The sequence below is a fragment of the Ursus arctos genome, unplaced genomic scaffold (assembly GCF_023065955.2).
Source record: "Ursus arctos isolate Adak ecotype North America unplaced genomic scaffold, UrsArc2.0 scaffold_23, whole genome shotgun sequence".
Classification (NCBI taxonomy): Eukaryota; Metazoa; Chordata; class Mammalia; order Carnivora; family Ursidae; genus Ursus; species Ursus arctos.
In genome coordinates, this window is record NW_026622908.1 from 37,279,766 (window position 1) to 37,297,630 (window position 17,865).

The window sequence follows — 17,865 nt, forward strand, 5'->3', positions numbered from 1 at the left end:
AGGATAGACACCACAAAAATGCAGGTGAGCATATGCAAGAAGGCAAAATGAAAGTAGAGTTCACGTTTGGTAAACAAAACAAAACAAACTGGATTGTTGAATGTTGAAGGAAAAAATGCGATCACAAAATCCTGACAGGGGAGGATAGCTGTGTGAGCTATTTAACTCGTCTGGGCTTCCAGGTCCACATTTCTATCAGTGAAAGGCAACACCTGTGTTGCCTGTCTTCTTGGCTCGACATGAGAATCATATGCTCTTTGTATAAACATGTATTATTATTTATTATTTATTTATTTGAGAGAGAGAGAAAGCACAAGCAGGGGGAGCAGCAAAGGGAGAGGGAGAAGCAGACTCCCTGCTGATCAGGGAGCCTGATGCAGGGCTCGATCCCAGGACTCTGGGATCATGACCTGAGCTAAAGGCAGACGCTTAACCGACTGAGCCACCCAGGCGCCCCAAATATGTATTTTTAAGATGTTGTTGTGGTAACTGGATAATCAGAGTACTAAAGAGGCATGTGAATGATCAGAAATATTTGCATATATGTATATAAAAGAATGAAAATCAAGGAAAGAATGGACATAGGAAAATAGGAAACGCCATTGAGAACCTACTGGGTGCATCAGCCTTGGCACTTTTAGGCACAGGATCTCATTTAATTTTCACCACAGCTCGGAGGTGGGTGTGAGGCTCTCCCTGCGTTTAAAAGGAGAGCGCTGAAGTCTGTAACTTCTCCAAGGTCACACAGCTAGTAGAGTAAGCAGTGGCCAGGCGAGATAACATTAACTGGACTCGGAAGGAAGCAATGAGGATAAGTACTCAGGGATTGTAGACAGTGTTTTTAACGTGGCTGGGCTGGTTCCAGGCTCAAGGACACGGAGAGTCACTTTTCCCTTGACTTCTTTCCTTGTACCAGGTCTAATGGAAGAGGAAAACCAGACTGGAGGGGTCTACTTCCACTTCCAGCCCTTCTCAACAGACCCAGCGGTGGTTCCCCTCATATTTGTGGCCCTCTTGCTGTTGTACTTAGGAAGTCTTGTTGGGAACATGACCATTGGGCTCACCATCTGGAGAGATCCCTCCCTCCATACCCCAATGTACTTCTTCCTCTTTGTCCTGGCCATGCTGGAGATTGGTTACTCTACCAACATCGCTCCCCTGACTCTGGCCAGCATCTTTTCCATGGGGCAGATGCTTATCTCTCTCCCTACCTGTGGGGCCCAGATGTTCTTCTTCATCCTTCTTGGAGGGTCTGACTGTGTCTTGCTTGCTGTCATGGCCTACGACAGGTACGTGGCCATCTGTCATCCATTGCACTACAGCCTCATCATGAGTCGGCAGCTCTGTGGGCAGATGACGTTAGGTTCTTTGGGGCTGGGATTCCTGTTGTCACTGCCTTTGACCATTCTGATCTGCCACCTTCCATTCTGCGGGCCCAATGAAATCTACCACTTCTTCTGTGACATGCCTGCAGTCACGCGCTTGGCCTGTGCAGACACGCATGTGCATGAGGCTGCTCTCTATGTCCTTGGTGTGGCCGCCGTGGCGATCCCCTTCCTCCTTATCTGCCTCTCCTATGGCTGCATCGTGGCCGCCATCCTGAGGATGAATTCAGCTGAGGGCAAGCGCCGGGCTTTCTCCACCTGTTCCTCCCACCTCATCGTGGTTCTCCTGCAGTATGGGAGTTGCACCCTTATCTACCTTCGCCCCAGCTCCAGCTACTCTCCAGAAGAGGGCCGGGCAGTGTCTGTTGTCTACACCTTTTTTTCACCAGTGCTAAACCCCTTGATCTATAGCATAAGGAATCAAGAGGTGACTGAGGCAGTAAGGAGACTTAGGGCAAGAACGTGCTGGTTCAGGAAAGCTTCCTAGAAAAATATTCCTTCCTAGGATAAACACTCCCCAAACCAGGAGTAGGGGCATGATCTGAAGGACAGGAAGCTCCAAAGCAAAAAGGAAGGAGTGGAGAGATAACCGTCTCCATGGCTGTCTCAGCCTGTGAAATGCTCATCAGTGCGAATTCCTCTGCTTTTTAGTGGATTCCGGTGAGGAAGCCCTGGATCGGCCCTGCCCACGTAGCCAGCCTCCTCTCTCACCGTACGGCTTAGAGTAAGGACTGGACAGGAGTGTCAGTGAGGAGAAGGACACATAGAGACACAGTAGCCGTTGATACAATGGATGCTGTCCTGTTACCTGTTTTAAGAGCCTACATCCCTGATGGTACGCAGGCCCAATGGATTCATGTACTCGAATGCCTTTTGACCTTTCTCTTTGCCTGCTCAAGACCCACCTCCTTAATAAAGTCTGTCCGGCCACTTCTCTGACAGCGATCTTTCTCTTTTCACTGATTTAAATCACACTTCTTTTTATATAACTAAGTTTCGTGTGTTTTGGCATTGCCTTTATAATAAGTCCACAAGGCCCCTCAGGTAGAAGAAATGGCTTATTCTTTCTTCGTGTTTTCTGGTAAGTGCTGGGTACTTAGCCTTAAGGTCCAGCCACAAACTTGAGTCCTAACCTTGCCTCTACATAAAAGAGAGGATGGTGATAACAACAGCCTTCCTACCTTTTTTTTTTTTTAAAGATTTTATTTATTTATTTGACAGAGAGAGAGAGAGCCAGTGAGAGAGGGAACACAAGCAGGGGGACTGGGAGAGGAAGAAGCAGGCTCCTAGTGGAGGAGCCTGATGTGGGGCTCGATTCCAGAACGCTGGGATCATGCCCTGAGCTGAAGGCAGACGCTTAATGACTGTGCCACCCAGGCACCCCAACAGCCTTCCTACCTTAAGGGGGTTGGATGGACGGTCCAGTGAGAATATGGATGTGTGAAAATATAATAGGAAAATACAGAAGAAGCCACGATCTTTATTTATTTAAGTCCTCTGTCACTTGTTCTTGAAGGGCTTTTACTAAATTGTCCAAGTCCTGCCTTCCTGCTGGTCCAATCAGCCCTTCCCAAAGCAGTAAGGTCAGCAGCTTCTCATTGCAGCAGATGGGTCCATCACAGGGGAACCCCAAGCTATCGTAGGCAATGAGCAGGGCTGTTAGGGACATTGGTGGTGGAGACTAGATGGAGGATTGAGAGGAGGGAAAGGTATTTCCAAGACCTCTTCCTTGATCAGAGAAAAAGAAAGAATCCCATTCTCTCTTGAAGTTGCAAGTGCACTTGGTGATTAAAACCAGACCCTTCCATATCTGATTGTGTTACATGTGAGAAAGGGGGGGAATATGGAATCCTGATGGCAAGAATTCCTGGGGCATCCAAGTATTTTTAGCTGTGCTTGTGTGAAGATTCGACAGATATTTATTGATAGCAATGGTGTCTGCTGGAATTAATATATTACTTCTCTACTTTTAATTTATTGTTTCCAATATGCTTCCACAAAATGTGTGAAGCAGCTTAAAAATACTTTGATACAAATGTTAAAAACACATAGGCAAGAAGATGGGGGTAAAGGAAAAATTTAGGTGGGATTCTAGAAAAGATAGTAGTGAAATTCTATGCAGAAATGCAAACCATGTGCTCTCTGCAGTCTATATAATGGTCTCCTACAGGTATCTGAGATTTCTAGTATCTGAGGAAAAGAATAAAATACAATTCAGCTGGAGAATTCAGAGTTCATATAATAATATATAGTAGAAATACGGAGAAATCTAACACTTTTTTGGGTTAAATCTCAGATGTAAAAGAATCTTTCTCCACAATTTTTCAAAGGAGAATATTGCATATCTAACAACATACCAGCAATTACAATAATAACACTAGCTATCATTTATTGAGCACTGAATAATGGGCCAGACATTGTTTAGGTGCTTAGTACACATTGGCTCACTTGATTTCCACAACATCTTATAAGATAGGTACCATTATTATCCATATTTTACACATAAAGAACTGAGGCTTAGAGAGGTTAAGTAATTTCCCCAAGATTACACAGCTAGTGAGTGCTGTCACATTCTGACTTCAGAGCCTGTGACCTTAACCACCATAACATAAGTAAGTATGACATGAATTTTCTAGGGTTAATTCCCCATGTAAGCTGATGGTGTGACATGTTCAAGTCACGTAAAACAGTTCTAGGAGGGATGATTATGGTCAAAACAGGATCTACCTCTCAAATTTTCTAACTTGATTTTAGGGAATAAATCTAAACTATTAGAGCCTGATTGACCAGCATGTCTTTCAGGAAGTACTCCACAAACACAATTTTACTCAACCAGGATCTGGATAGGAATCGGAGAAGAGAAAGTTCCTAGTTATTGTTTTTATCCAAGAGTTGGGATACATATATTCTGCATTAATAATGAGCTAAGAAGTTATGTGCTTACTACACAAGATTTAGACATGATTGATTTTCTTGTCTTTCATTACACCTCCATCAGCATGCTCCAATTTCATAACGGTATTCCAATGGAATTAGACTTGAAGAGCACAAAATAATGGCATTATATTCTAATTTGATTTTATTTACTCACTGGTCCGAACCTACTGGAATGACTCCCAGTGGCATTAGCTATGCAAAGGAAGTGGCCTAGTATGTGCCGAATGTTTGTGTCCCCTCAAAATTTATATATTGAATCTAATCCCTGATGTGATGGTATTTGCAAGTGGCACTTTTTGGAGGTAATTAGGTCATGAGAGTGGAGCCCTCATGAACGGTATTAGCGTTCTAATAGAAATCCCACAAAACTCCCTAGCCTCTTCCACCATGTGAGGACATAACGAGAGTGTGGAAGAGGGCCCTCACCCGACCGTGTGGCACTCTGATCTCAGACTCCAGCCTCCAGGACTGTGAGAAATACATTTCTGTTGCTTAGAAGCCACCCAGGATCTGGCACGTTGTTCTAACAGCCAGAACTAACTAAGCCATGCTCGACAGCCTACCTAGTTTATAGAAGGTAGTTATTTAAGAAAACATTCCTTTTTTAAACTAAAAATATCAGGCAGGCTGTAACTCAGCCCTAGGTGGGCCCGTGTGGACCCCCAGATCCTCTTCTTGTTGTTCATGAAAATTGATGGAAGACATTGAGATAGGACATCAGAAGTCTTGGTTTAAAATCCCAGATCAGCCACTAGCCAGCGGTGCAAACTTGGACAAGTCAACCCACCTCAAGGGATTGTAGAAATGAAGCACTAAACATTGACCAGTAAGGTATTATAATGTTAACATGAAATATAAATGAAACTTATCACAAGTTATATGGTCAACGTCATCATCCTCATCGTCCCCTTCCTGCTGATCACTGTCTCCTATGTCTTCATCATGGCCACCATCCTGCAGACCCGCCCGGCGGAGGGGAGGCACAAGGCCTTCTCCACCTGCTCCTCGCACCTGACTGTGGTCTTGCTGCAGTACGGATGCGGGAGCCTCATCTACCTGTGCCCCAGCTCCAGCTACTCTCCAGACAGGGGCCAGGGAGTGTCTGCGGTTTACACCTTCATCACCCCTGTGCTGAACCCCTTGGTCTACAGCATGAGAAACGAGTTGTTTAAGGGTGCTCTAAAAAAAGAAATTACAAGGTTCTGGCTGTTCAGAGCACGTTGACTCTTTCTGGATATTCCTGATCAAGCAGTTTTTCCTACATAAGAAAAAAATTGGATGAAACTTATACAAGACTAGAAGCCAAAGGGGAAGACACTTAAATTTCAGGAATTGTTTTAAATTCCTAACTCTTCCTCTCTTTCTGCGTGTCCGTGTTCTGTCAGTGAAGGCACAGTGTCTTCATCTGCGAAGTCAGCCCGCTTGGAAGGCCTGTTGAAAGGATCATCAGTGAGGTTCTGGCTACGAACGTACTTTGCGAACTGCAGCAGACAACCTGGGTCTCATTTGGATTCTGTTCCTCCTTAGAAACAAAATCCATTTCTTGGTTTTCCTAAAATTTATTTGAATTATTTAGATGACTGCATGCTAAGAGGGCAAATGTGCCAAGTTCCAGTAGCACCAAGATCTTAGGATTCTCAAACGCTACTGAGAACAAGAGTTGCCATGAGAAATGGTATCATTTTCTTTTCTAGAATAAACCAGCATTTCCCAAAATGGTGGTCACTTTTAAAGGCCCACATCCCTCAGATGGCATGGGAAAAAATGTCCTGGACAATTAAGCATGGGAAAAGTGCATATTTTACTTTCCTCTTGAAGATTCACAAACACATTATCTGGGATGTTCTATCATAGAGCAGTCTTTGTAGAGTTTGGGTTTCCCTAAACACTGATCACTCTTCCTTCCCTTCCTTCTCTTCCTTCCCTTCCTTCCCTTCCTTTTCTTTCTCCTTTGAGCAAGGAAAACGAGCTTTAGGGCCATGCAGTGTTTGCTACAGCATCTCTCTGGTTGCTCTTCCTAAGAAGTGAGATGTAGGTCAAGATGAAGGTCAAGGGCTTCTCTATCAACAGCAAGATTCACTGACCCCCTCGTCCCATAGAGACACATTTGCCAACTATGCCTACTGTGGTTTGTGGTTGCCTGTGGGAGAACCGGATTGAAAGTTGGGATCAGCTGGATGCACTCAGTGAATCACGGGGGAATGTAAAGAGACCATCGGGGGAAAGAGATACGTTGGTCATAGACATCGCTTCATGGCCTTCTTGAATGCGCTCACTCTCCTTTCCAAACTCCCTGGAGTCTGATTCTAGAAGAAGGATAAGAAGATGACTCAAGGCTAATAAGGCTGGTGCTATTTGCTAAGGAGTCAGTGGATTTTTCTCTCCGTAGCTTCTTAAAGATGGTATCTATTTAACACCTATAAGGCACAAGCACATTAAATTTGGCAAAGAGAAAAACCATTGTTAGGGTTGCCGGAAAAAATAAGAGAAAAATAGGTGGAAGAAATGGAAAGAGAGAGAGGAATGGAATTGAGAGAAATCATGAATGAACTACTGCCACATTGCCCACAACGTCCCTCAGAGACATCTGTGGCTCTGGCTACAGTGGAAAGAGTTCTGGACTCCAAAGAAATGGAGTCCCAACTCAAGCATGGCAGCTGGTCCACTGCGTGGCATTCTGGGGCTTTCCACAAGGCAATGAAACCGTGAGCGCAGCCCCCTGAAGGCCACCCACCGCCTGTTGGTAGCTTGTGGGCCGCAGCTCACACCTTCTGCTCTAGAGCAAAAGAATGGTTCTGCTGGCCCTTCTCTGAGGGGCCACCTGATCCCTTCTCTTTTCTGAAACACGTCCCAGTTCAGTATAGATACCGTGAGACTTTCGAATAGCTGGTGATTGTGTTTCAGGAATTGTTTTGCATTTGTCTTTCCAGATTGCTTTGACAACCTCCTGCCAAGTTCTCTCTCTCTCTCACACATACACTCCCCTGCAGGCCTTCATTTTAACAATGTTCACAGGGTTTTCAGAGTTACTGGTTCTCAAAAGGAAAGTTTTAGGTGACACATGAACCAGCATTTAATTGGCATTGTTTGTATTTACTTAAAAATGAGAGATTACAAAGTAGAACTGGTATAATACATGTTTTTATGTAGCAAAAAGTAAGTTGAATTTAAGTAGAGAAAAACATTAAGTAATTCATACCAGTAACTAGATAAAACGTAGATCATGAAGACTCTTCATTAATGCCTGGAGTTTGGGAAATGTTTCTTCTACATTTTATAAAAGTCTTAACCAGGATCACTATCAACTGTTGGTATAAAACAACTTAGGGGCGCCTGGGTGGCTCAGTCGGCTAAATGTCTGACTCTTGGTTTCAGCTCAGGTCATGATCTCAGGGTTGTGCCCCACACTACGCCATGCGATGCAATACCTACTTGAATTAGTTGCTCCCACTGAGGACCTATGTAGTGGGGATGGAATGACAAGTAATATAATAAACACAGTACAGAGTGATAGATGCTGTAATTCGGGTGGGGACAAAGCCGCCACAGAGCATGGAGCAGGGAGTGATTTCTTCCTATTTTAGAGGTGGGTAAGGGAAGGGGTGTATATCAGAATATGGCTTCATTTAACAGGTGACACTTGGCTGAGTTCTGAAGGATTCCTAGAATTTGTCTAAGTGCACAAAATGAGTCTCTACTTGGATAAATTAAAACTGTATATCTTTTAAGCTCTTTCAAACTTGGAGAGTAAAAATTAAGCAATAATTAGAATATAGCTAAGTCTAGTAGCAATTAAACCAGTTTAGAATATCAAGTCTCCAAACAATTCCTATTTGTGTTCAAACATTGACCTACAGGGGATGGTCAAGTAAAGAGCTAAGCTAGCCTCTTGGGGCTTTATTGAACCAAAGCTGGCAGAGAATTCCCCAGAAATAAGATGAGAAGAACTGAGAGCTAAGAGAGAACCCAGAATTCTGTCTCTGCAAGACCCCTTTTCCCTTGAGAAGACACAGCAGGGAAGGATTAACAGTGTCTGGATGTGTGCTCCCCTCAGTGCTGGGGGGTTTCTCGGAGAGTCGGTCTCCATGATTCCCGAGATTGTTGAGAAGAGGATTCCACTGTGGGCTTCGTTCAGCCTCAGGGAAGCATGTGGTTGCCAGGCTCTCCAGGCAAAAGCTAAGGCTCAGAGTAAAGGAAGACCAGGCTGACTGAGTTGCTGCATGGTCTAGACCCTGGGGAGTGGACCAATGAACGCTACCGACCTTGGGATTCCCCAGTCCTGTGAGGGGATTCCTGGGGTGGAATTACAAATGAGTTGGAACATTTGTGCCATCTCCTGGAGCAAATGAAGTGACACTGTTTATGCCAACAATTCTAACAATGAACAAATCTTCAAAATAGTCCCCTGCTGAGGGTGAGAGAATAAGTCTGCCTCTCTCTTGAAGTGTGACCAATTTCCTAGGTTGCCTGAGAGTGGTGAGAAAGAGTTATCCAGCCTCCTTGTTGGAGGGGTACATGCTTCGTTGGGACACCCAAATAATATAGTGTAATCTCAGTTTCTGAGTTACATACTCAGTGCCTGGTTGATAGTAGATGCTTGATAAATACTTGTTGAACAAGCAAATGCACGAACAGTGCTGTTAATTACACCCTAGGAGGGAAGAAGGTAGAGGAGTACGCCAAGGTTTCATGGAAGAGGAAGGACTCTCTCCATGAATGTTCGCCAAGTCTTTGGAAGCAGTACTGCTACCACAGAAGAGACTCACCAAAGAAGATGCAACATTATTGAGGGTTTTTATTTCCTGGGTAAGGAGAAAGCTAGAATTCCCTGATTCAACCTTCAAGTAGCAAGGAGTTATGCATCAGCAAAGGCAGAAGAAAGCGGACAATGAAAGAGAACGTTTAACTACAACCAAGCTCACAGGATTGTCATTTTTATACCATTAAGAGGACCCCAGAGGAGGAGCAAACTTGGGAGTGGAGAGTGGAGAGATTTCTCATTCACCAGTCAATACCTTGGATGAAGACACAAAAGGCAAGAATAATTTTTTGTTTGTATAATATATTTATTTAGTTTTCAATGCTTCTAAAAATAGAGTGCTTTCTAATAACACCCTAGCTACAGTAAGATCAGAATCCACTTGCACAATATTAAAGGTAAGAGTGAAACAGATACGGAGTTACTGGAGTTGAGGAATGATAAGCAGGTGAATATAAAACTTAGTTTTGGGCTTCCTTGCAGCTAAGCCAAAAAGGGAAACATGAATTAATAGTCAAGTAGGATGACGTATATGTGTCCATTAGAGAGAAATGTGTGTGTCTGGGGAAGGGTGTGGGGAATGTGTTGTGAATTCAGGAGAATCTAAGGAATGAGAATTAGAATTCCTTATCTAAGGAATGTTGAACACCCCTTCTGTAATCAATGTGATTGTGTATTGCCGTGGAATTCACTGTAGTTTTTAAGACATTCTACACAGAGAGCCTTTCTTTAAAACTTCTTTGAAAACCTATTGATGTTCTGAAGAAAATTTTGAGGGATATTGGGCGATATTGAGGGATATTGCTTGGGGCATGTGGCTTCAACATCTGATCTAATATAGCTGTCACTGGGCATCAGACCAGTTAGAGCTTTGAGAAACGTGTTCATTAAATTTGTAGATGACAATGGGAGAGAAATTGATTACTTGTTGGAACAAAGAATTGCAATTCTCTGTAAGATCTTGATGGGCTGGAATGAGGAGCTAAATCTAGAGGGTTGGCTTTAAGAAGAGATGAAGGTGGGGGCTGGGATGGCTCAGTCAGTTGAGCATCTGAGTCTTGGTTTCAGCTAGGGTTGCGGTCTCTCGGGTCGAAAGATGGAGACCCACGTCAGGCTTTGCACTCAGCAGAAAGTCTGCTGGAGATTCACTCTCTCTGCTCCTCCCCCCACTCCTGTGCACTCTCTCTCTCTCATTAGAGTAAATAAATAAAATCTTTTTAAAAAAGAAGGGATGAGGATAAAGAAAAATAAAGAGGGGAAGGAAAGAAGGAAAAGAGGAAAAGGAGGGAAGGAACACAACGATAAACTCAGCCCAAGTCAAGAATGTGATATGTCTGGAAATTAACAAACATATAAACAAATACCTAGATTTAGCACAATCTTGGTCTTTATCTTTGGTAAGTGTGCAGATTTTGTGGCCATATCTGGATGTTAATCCTGGTTCCAACAATGACTGGCTGTTATATAACTTCAATTTCCTTGCTTCTCAAATGAGAATTCTGAAAATCAATCAAATTTTTATAACTAAAAAAAATAAACACATTTTTGGAAGAAAATTCAAAAAGTGGAGAAAAGCACGAAGAAAACTGTATGCTGAATAACATATCGTAATAAAAAAATAGAAAACAGTAATCACCCATTTCCTTTTAAAAAACTATTAAGAGTTTACTGTTGCCCTTGATGCTGGTAACATAACTGGTTTGTGCTATGATGCAGTTTTCCCTCTTTGTTTTCTTCATTTAACATCATATTATAAGCATTTTCTTACTTTATTAAACCTCTTAATTATAACAATTTTAATGGCAATATAATAAATAGTTCATCATATGAATATACCCCAAGTGACTGAAATGTTACTTTTTGTTAAGCATTTGTTTTGTTTCCTTATAAAGAATTATTAAGGCACATCATACACATCTTTGTGCATTTGGCTCCATATTCCAGGCTACTTCCTTAGGGTAGATCCTTCAATGTTGGGAGTACTGATTCAGAGCATATGACATCATTTTTTGGGGGGGGGAGGTAGGGGCAGAAGGAGAGGGGAGAAAGAATCTTAAGCAGGCTCCATGCCCAGGACAGAGCCCAATGGCTGGGGCTCAATCTCACAAGACTGGGGTCACGACCTGAGCCGAAATCAAGAGTCGGATGCTTAACTGACTGAGCCACCCAGGTGCCCCAATGCATATGACATCTTAAATCACTTCTTGAAAACAGCTGATTATCTTTGGGGTGCCTGGGTGGCTCAGTCGGTTGAGCTGCCAGCTCTCCATTTTGGCTCAGGTCATGATCTCTGAGCCCTGGAATTGAGCTCCTTGTCAGCCTCTGTGCTCAGTGGGGAGTGTGCTTGAGGATTCTCTCTCTCCCTCTCTCCCTCCCTCTGCCTCCCCCCAACTCTCTCTTTCTAAAATAAATAAATAGATCTTAAAAAAAAAAAACAAACAGCTGATTATCTCTCCAGAAAGGATATGCTTAGTATCAGAGTGCTAAAATGAAGATTACTATTTCTACTTCAAAAGTACTAAGTATCAGTCATTGGCATTGATAGGGCCTCAGTAAATCTCCAGTGTTCATGTCAATACAGAATTACAACGTGCCTGGCACTGTGCTACTGTCTTGGGCATTAATGAAGAATGGGACCCAATCGTCCTGCCCTCATGGAGCTTACAGTCCATGGAGGGGACAGAAATACGCAAGTGAACGCAGAAGCAAACACATTGTTTAGGAATGGTGAGACCCCTGGTTACAGTAATAGTCCTTTTCCTATAACTGTTTGCCCCCTTAGTGTTTAATTCACGGAGATCAAATATTTGGGGTAGAGGACGTGCTGACTATCCTCACTTACTCTGCAGAGAGAGAGGCAGGCAGGTGTGCGCTCCTACTCTTGCTCCCAGAGAAGGATTTGAAAATTTCAAGGAACAAGACTCTCAGAAACTGATGAACTTTTTCCTACCATGATTCCAGCCATCTCCTAGCCCTCCTACCCTACGTAAGGCTGTGCCAAACAGATGACCCCGCGGGGGCAGATGCATTTAGGAAGGGAAAACACTTTGCTTGCAAAGCATGCAGGGTGTTAGACTTTAAAAAGACTGGCTTGTCAGACACAAAAACCTAACAAATAGTCAAAGGATAAAACTGCAAATCAGCAAGACTACTAAGATTGTATTATTCTGTGTATGGTGGAAAATAACATTCTTACACGATTATCGTATTTTCTTTCTTTTTTTTTTTTTTAAAGATTTTATTTATTTATTTGACGGAGACAGCCAGCGAGAGAGGGAACACAAGCAGGGGGAATGGGACAGGAAGAAGCAGGCTCCTAGCGGAGGAGCCTGATGTGGGGCTCGATCCCAGAACGCCGGGATCACGCCCTGAGCTGAAGGCAGACGCTTAATGACTGCGTCACCCAAGCGCCCCCGATTATCGTATTTTCAAAGGTCATGACACATTTTCAGACATCAGCACGGCAAAAACAGTAAAAATACATTCTTTGGGGCATCCATAGACCAGCCAGGGCGATCTTGTTTTGTTTTAACCCAGGGTGCAATGTGGTCCCCTCCCCCTTCTTACTGTGGTATCATGAATTGCTTCATCATTGGAAGAAAGGTTAAGTGTCAGTTTTTGTTTCTGCAAGAGATGTGGTATGGTGTGTGTGTGTGTGTGTGTGTGTGTGTGTGCGTGCGCGGGGGGAGGATAAGTACCGTAGTGCTTTTTTTTTTTTTTAAGATTTTATTTATTTATTTGACAGAGAGAGACACAGCGAGAGAGGGAACACAAGCAGGGCAAGTGGGAGAGGAAGAAGCAAGCTCCCAGCAGAGCAGGGAGCCCGATGCGGGGCTCGATTCCAGGACCCAGGGATCACGCCCTAGGCTGAAGGCAGATGCTTAACGACTGAGCCACCCAGGTGCCCCAGTACCCTAGTGCTTTTTATGCTACTCTTCATTCTCCTGCCAGTGCCTCTCATTGACCAAATTCAACCAGAAACCACGGAGGGAGGGAGACTGGCTAATACAGTCCCTAGTGACTAGCCTTGCATGGGGCAGAGCAAGGTGGAGAGTGGATCTGGGGAGCAGACCTAGAATAACAACAACACCTTCCTTTGGCAAATTACTAAGAGGAAGAGCAGTCTCTGAAAGTGACGGAAATGGAAAAGTGAAAAAAGATGGGAAAGTGTCCAGAGAGGTAGGAAGAGAGTCTGGGTAGAATAGCATTATAGAGGCTACGGGTGAGGAATTTCAAAGAGTAGGGAGTATCTGACAGCTTCAAATGCGATGCAGATCAAGTCAAAAGTAGCTGTTGGGGGGCGCCTGGGTGGCTCAGCGGTTAAGTGTCTGCCTTTGGCTCAGGGCGTGATCCCGGCGTTATGGGATCGAGCCCCACATCAGGCTTTTCCGCTATGAGCCTGCTTCTTCCTCTCCCACTCCCCCTGCTTGTGTTCCCTCTCTCGCTGGCTGTCTCTATCTCTGTCGAATAAATAAATAAAATCTTAAAAAAAAAAAAAGTAGCTGTTGGAGTCAATGATTTGGAGGTCATTGGTGACCTTCATGAGAGTGGTTTCAAGGAGTAAGATGGAAACTGGATTGCCTGTGCTAAAGAAGGAGTAGGGAATGGTCATAATGGGGAGGAGATAGGGAGGCATTGGAGGGTGATGTAAGATTGCAGGACTGTGTTATGGATATGTTATAGGTCCTATGTTGTAGGTCCAGCGCTATGAGGATGGTGATGAACAGCCTCCAAGTAGCTTTTGTTATTTCTTTCTGTGCGGTTGGAGGCTGGGTCAGCTACTGTTAGTGAGGAAGGAGGTAGCAGAAGGGAAGACTTGAAGAGACCAGGGAAATTTGCACTAGTCTTGGTGGGGACCAGAAGGAGGAGCTCTTTAGAGGACTGCGGTCAGTGCTGGGATTGGTAGTGCTCCTTTGTTGTGGCCCCCTTCAGCAGGATTTTGTAATCTTTAGTCCTGCTCAGCCTGGAATAGGTATATTGGATATTCGAGAAGGTAGCAGGGTTGACAAAAGGTCAAGGAGCCAAGGGTAGTGGCAATATTGGCAAAAGACTAATAGAAGAAATGAACCATAGGTCTTGGTTGTTGGCGACGGGAGTAAAGCCCAAAGGAGGCTTATCTGGGGGAACTGGAAGCATCAAGGTGGTCTTGAAGAGGTGGAAGAAGAGAAATATTAATGATTATTGCTAACAGTCATGGAGAGTTTACTAGGGGCCAGACACATTTACTCCTCACAACAGTCTTAAGAGTTTTGTCCTATTGTTATTTTTATAGATAGAGAAATTGAAGCAGAAAGCTTCAATGAGTTGCTCTGGGTCATACTCTTGGTCAATGGCACATCAGGGATTAGAACCTAGATGGTCCAGGGGCACCTGGGTGGCTCAGTCGTTAAGCGTCTGCCTTCGACTCGGGTCATGATTCCAGGGTCCTGGAATGGAGCCCCACATCGGACTCCCCGCCCCGCTGGGAGCCTGCTTCTCCCTCTCCTACTCCCCCTGCTTGTGTTCCCTCTCTCACTGGTTGTCTCTCTCTGTCAAATAAATAAATAAATAAAAATCTTTAAAAAAATAAAGAAAAAAAGAACCTAGATGGTCCAATCCCAGAGGCTATGCTCTTGAGAACTAGGCAAGGGATTAGGGAGTAGAGAGATTTGTGGTCTGGGTATGGTTTTCTGTGACTGAAGATATCAGTGCTGATGCAAACAGATACTTATACACCTACATTCATGGCAGCATTAGTTACAAGAGACAAAAGGTGGAAACAATCCAAGTGTCCATGACCAGATGAACGGATACACAAAATGTGGTATGTACACACAGCGGACTACTACTCAGCCATAAAACATAAAGGAAATTTGATATATGCTCCCACATGGATGGACCTTGAGAACATTATGCTTAGTGAAATAAACCAGACACAGAAGGACAAATATTGCATGATACCACTTGTGTGAAGGTACCTAGAGCAGGCAAACTCAGACAGACAGAAATTAGGATGGAGGCAACTAGAGGCTTGGAGGAGGACATATGGTGAGTCATTGTTTAGTGGATACGCAGTCTTTATTGGGGATGATAAAAAAGTTTTGGTTATGGATAGAGGTGATAGTTACACAACATTGTGGGTGTATATAATACCCCTGAATTGTACGCTTACACATGACTTAACTTCTTAATATGATGCAATGTACAACAAAAAGACTGATTTAGAAGCGAGCTGCAGAATTTATTTATTTATTTATTTATTTAAAAGATTTATTTATTTGAGAAAGAGAGAGAGAGCACGAGTGGGAGGGGCAGAGGGAGAGGGAGAGAGAATCTCAAGCAGACCCCGTGCTGGGCACAGAGTCTGATGCTGGCTCCATCCCACGACCCTGAGATCAGGACCTGAGCTGAAATCAAGAGTCAGACGCATAACCGACTGTGTGCACCACCAGGCGCCCCAGGTGTGGAGGTTAGCCTGGAGCTAAAGATGTTTGGGGTTAGGAGCTCTTGGAAGGGCAAGTTGAATGGCTCACCCAGCATGAGCTCTGTGTCCTGACGTTAATCTATCCTCAGGGGGCAGCAAGGTGCCATCAACAGGCCCAATGCACCGAACCCATGGAGAGTGCAAATCAAACCGGGCTGATTCACTTCCACTTCCGCCCCTTCTCCAAACTCCCTGGGGTGCAGGTGCTGATTTTCGTGGCCTTCCTGATCCTGTACCTGGTCAGCATCGGCGGCAATGTCTCCATCTCTCTCATCATCTGGATCAGCCGTTCCCTGCACACCCCCATGTACTTTTTCTTGGCCAACTTGGCGGTCCTGGAGATCTGCTACTCTTCCACCATTGCCCCTCTGACTCTGGCCAGCATGCTGTCCCCCGAGAGAGCCCTGGTCTCCTTGCCTGGCTGCGGTACCCAGATGTTCTTCTTCATCTTCCTGGGCAGCTCCGACTGCATTCTACTAGCTGTCATGGCCTATGACAGGTTTGTGGCCATTTGTCACCTTTTGCGTTACACCCTCGTGATGAGCTGGGGGTTGTGCGTCCAGCTGGCGCTGGGGTCTCTCGTGCTGGGGTTCGTCTTGGCCATGCCGCTGACTGTGCTCATCTTCCAACTCCCCTTCTGCAGCAGCAAAGAAATCAGCCTATTCTATTGCGATGTCCTCCCTGTCATGAGACTGGCCTGTGCAGACACCTGGGTCCATGAGGCCACTCTGTTTGTGGTCAGCATCACTGTCCTCACCGTCCCCTTCCTGCTTATCACTCTCTCCTATGTCTTCATCGGGGCCACCATCCTGCAGATCCACTCGGCGGAGGGGAGGCACAAGGCCTTCTCCACCTGCTCCTCGCACCTGACTGTGGTCTTGCTGCAGTACGGATGCGGGAGCCTCATCTACCTGTGCCCCAGCTCCAGCTACTCTCCAGACAGGGGCCAGGGAGTGTCTGCGGTTTACACCTTCATCACCCCTGTGCTGAACCCCTTGGTCTACAGCATGAGAAACAGAGAGCTTAAGGATGCTTTGAGGAGAACAGCGATCAGGTTCCTGTTTTCCTAAACACAGCGAACACTCTGGATGTTCCTCTCCGACCCCGCTGGGGAGAAACAAAGGGGCGTGCTTCCTGAAAAATGAGGAGGTGGGAGCTAAGAGGCCATGGGATTTACACTGTTACTTCTTCCTGGTTATATTATTTTTGAAAGTCATTTTTCTTTTCTCAGCCTCGGATTCTTCATCTTTAAAATGGGGATGAAAATGCCCACCCGACTTCAATCTGGGGTAGTTTTGAGGGCCCAAAGTGAAAATACTTCGTGATTTTAAAGGGAGATGCGGCAGTGAATGTGGTCCTTGCTTATCCTCATCATCACATGTAGAGTCCGTGTCCAGTTCCCAAGCTCTTAGCAGGCTCACATGTCAGCACATGGGCAGAGCCAAGAAAAAAATGCACATCGAATTGGGACCATCGCAACCACTCTCTGCTGATTCCTGGGGTGCAAATGCTGAGCTTAGACCCTTTCAAATTCTCTTTCATCCTACACTCTTCTTCCTGGGAAAGGTGATGGGCAAAGCACTGGAGTTGTGGTTCTTTTTTCTTACCTTCATACCCGGAGCTAATCTGTCTCCATCACAATGTCTGACTCTGGATTAGTTGTGAGTCTGCATCTCACTCACTCTCCCTGTGCCCATTGGGTCTCCTCCCCATTGTGTCCTTTCTGTCTCAGAGACACACGCCCACACACACACACACACACACACACACACACACACTCACAAGTCTTGCATTTCTCTCTGTCCCTAGCTGCTAAGATCTGAATATTCGTGCCCCCCCCCAGGTTCATCTGTTGAAATCCTAATCCCCAACAGGACGGTATCAGGAGGTGGGGCTTTGGGAGGGAATTAGGTCACGAGGATGGAGCCCTCAAGAACGGGGTTAGTGCCTTCATAGAAGGCACCCCACAGAGCTCCCTGGCCCCTTCTACCATGTGAGGCTACAAGAAGCCTGTGACCTGGAAGAGGTTCCTCACCCAACCCCGACCTCTGACTTCCAGCCTCCAGAAGGGTGAGAAATAAATTTCTGTTGTTTACAAATCCGCCCAGTCTATGGTACTTTGTAAGGGCAGCCCAGATGGACAGACATGACATGTACGTAATACGGATTGTTTTTTAATTGAGCCTCTCTGGGTAGGAGAGGGGTAATGTGGGTTCAAATCTGGATTCCAGTTGAGGAAAGCTAGTTCTGTGGAGATAAACACTGGCTGGACACCATGAGGGGAAAGGACTCACATGTGCTGTGAGCGGGAGGGTAATTGT

General features: G+C 45.0%; 2 protein-coding genes across 3 annotated transcripts in view; both read left to right on the forward strand.

The window, feature by feature from the left end:
• Window positions 1–10,916, forward strand: part of LOC113248896 (olfactory receptor 10V1-like) — a 62,286-nt gene extending 51,370 nt beyond the window's left edge. The window contains exons 10-11 of one of the 2 annotated variants that reach the window (XM_057317615.1): window positions 917–1,525; window positions 5,203–5,629. In XM_057317615.1, the coding sequence (XP_057173598.1) occupies window positions 922–1,525; window positions 5,203–5,546 (948 nt within the window). In that variant the 5' untranslated portion in view covers window positions 917–921 and the 3' untranslated portion in view covers window positions 5,547–5,629. Of the gene's footprint in view, window positions 1–916 lie in introns of both variants that reach the window. The other variant, XM_057317614.1, reaches the window with a different exon arrangement.
• A 4,742-nt stretch (window positions 10,917–15,658) lies between these two features.
• Window positions 15,659–17,607, forward strand: LOC113248898 (olfactory receptor 10V1-like). The gene has a single exon (XM_026490503.4). It carries the CDS (start codon window positions 15,676–15,678, stop codon window positions 16,612–16,614), a length of 939 nt encoding a protein of 312 aa, XP_026346288.2. The 5' UTR covers window positions 15,659–15,675; the 3' UTR covers window positions 16,615–17,607.
• Window positions 17,608–17,865: the final 258 nt, after the last annotated feature.

Bases quoted from the DNA above. Each gene is read 5' to 3' on its own strand.
- LOC113248898 (XM_026490503.4), top strand. From the start codon at position 15,676: ATGGAGAGTGCAAATCAAACCGGGCTGATTCACTTCCACTTCCGCCCC.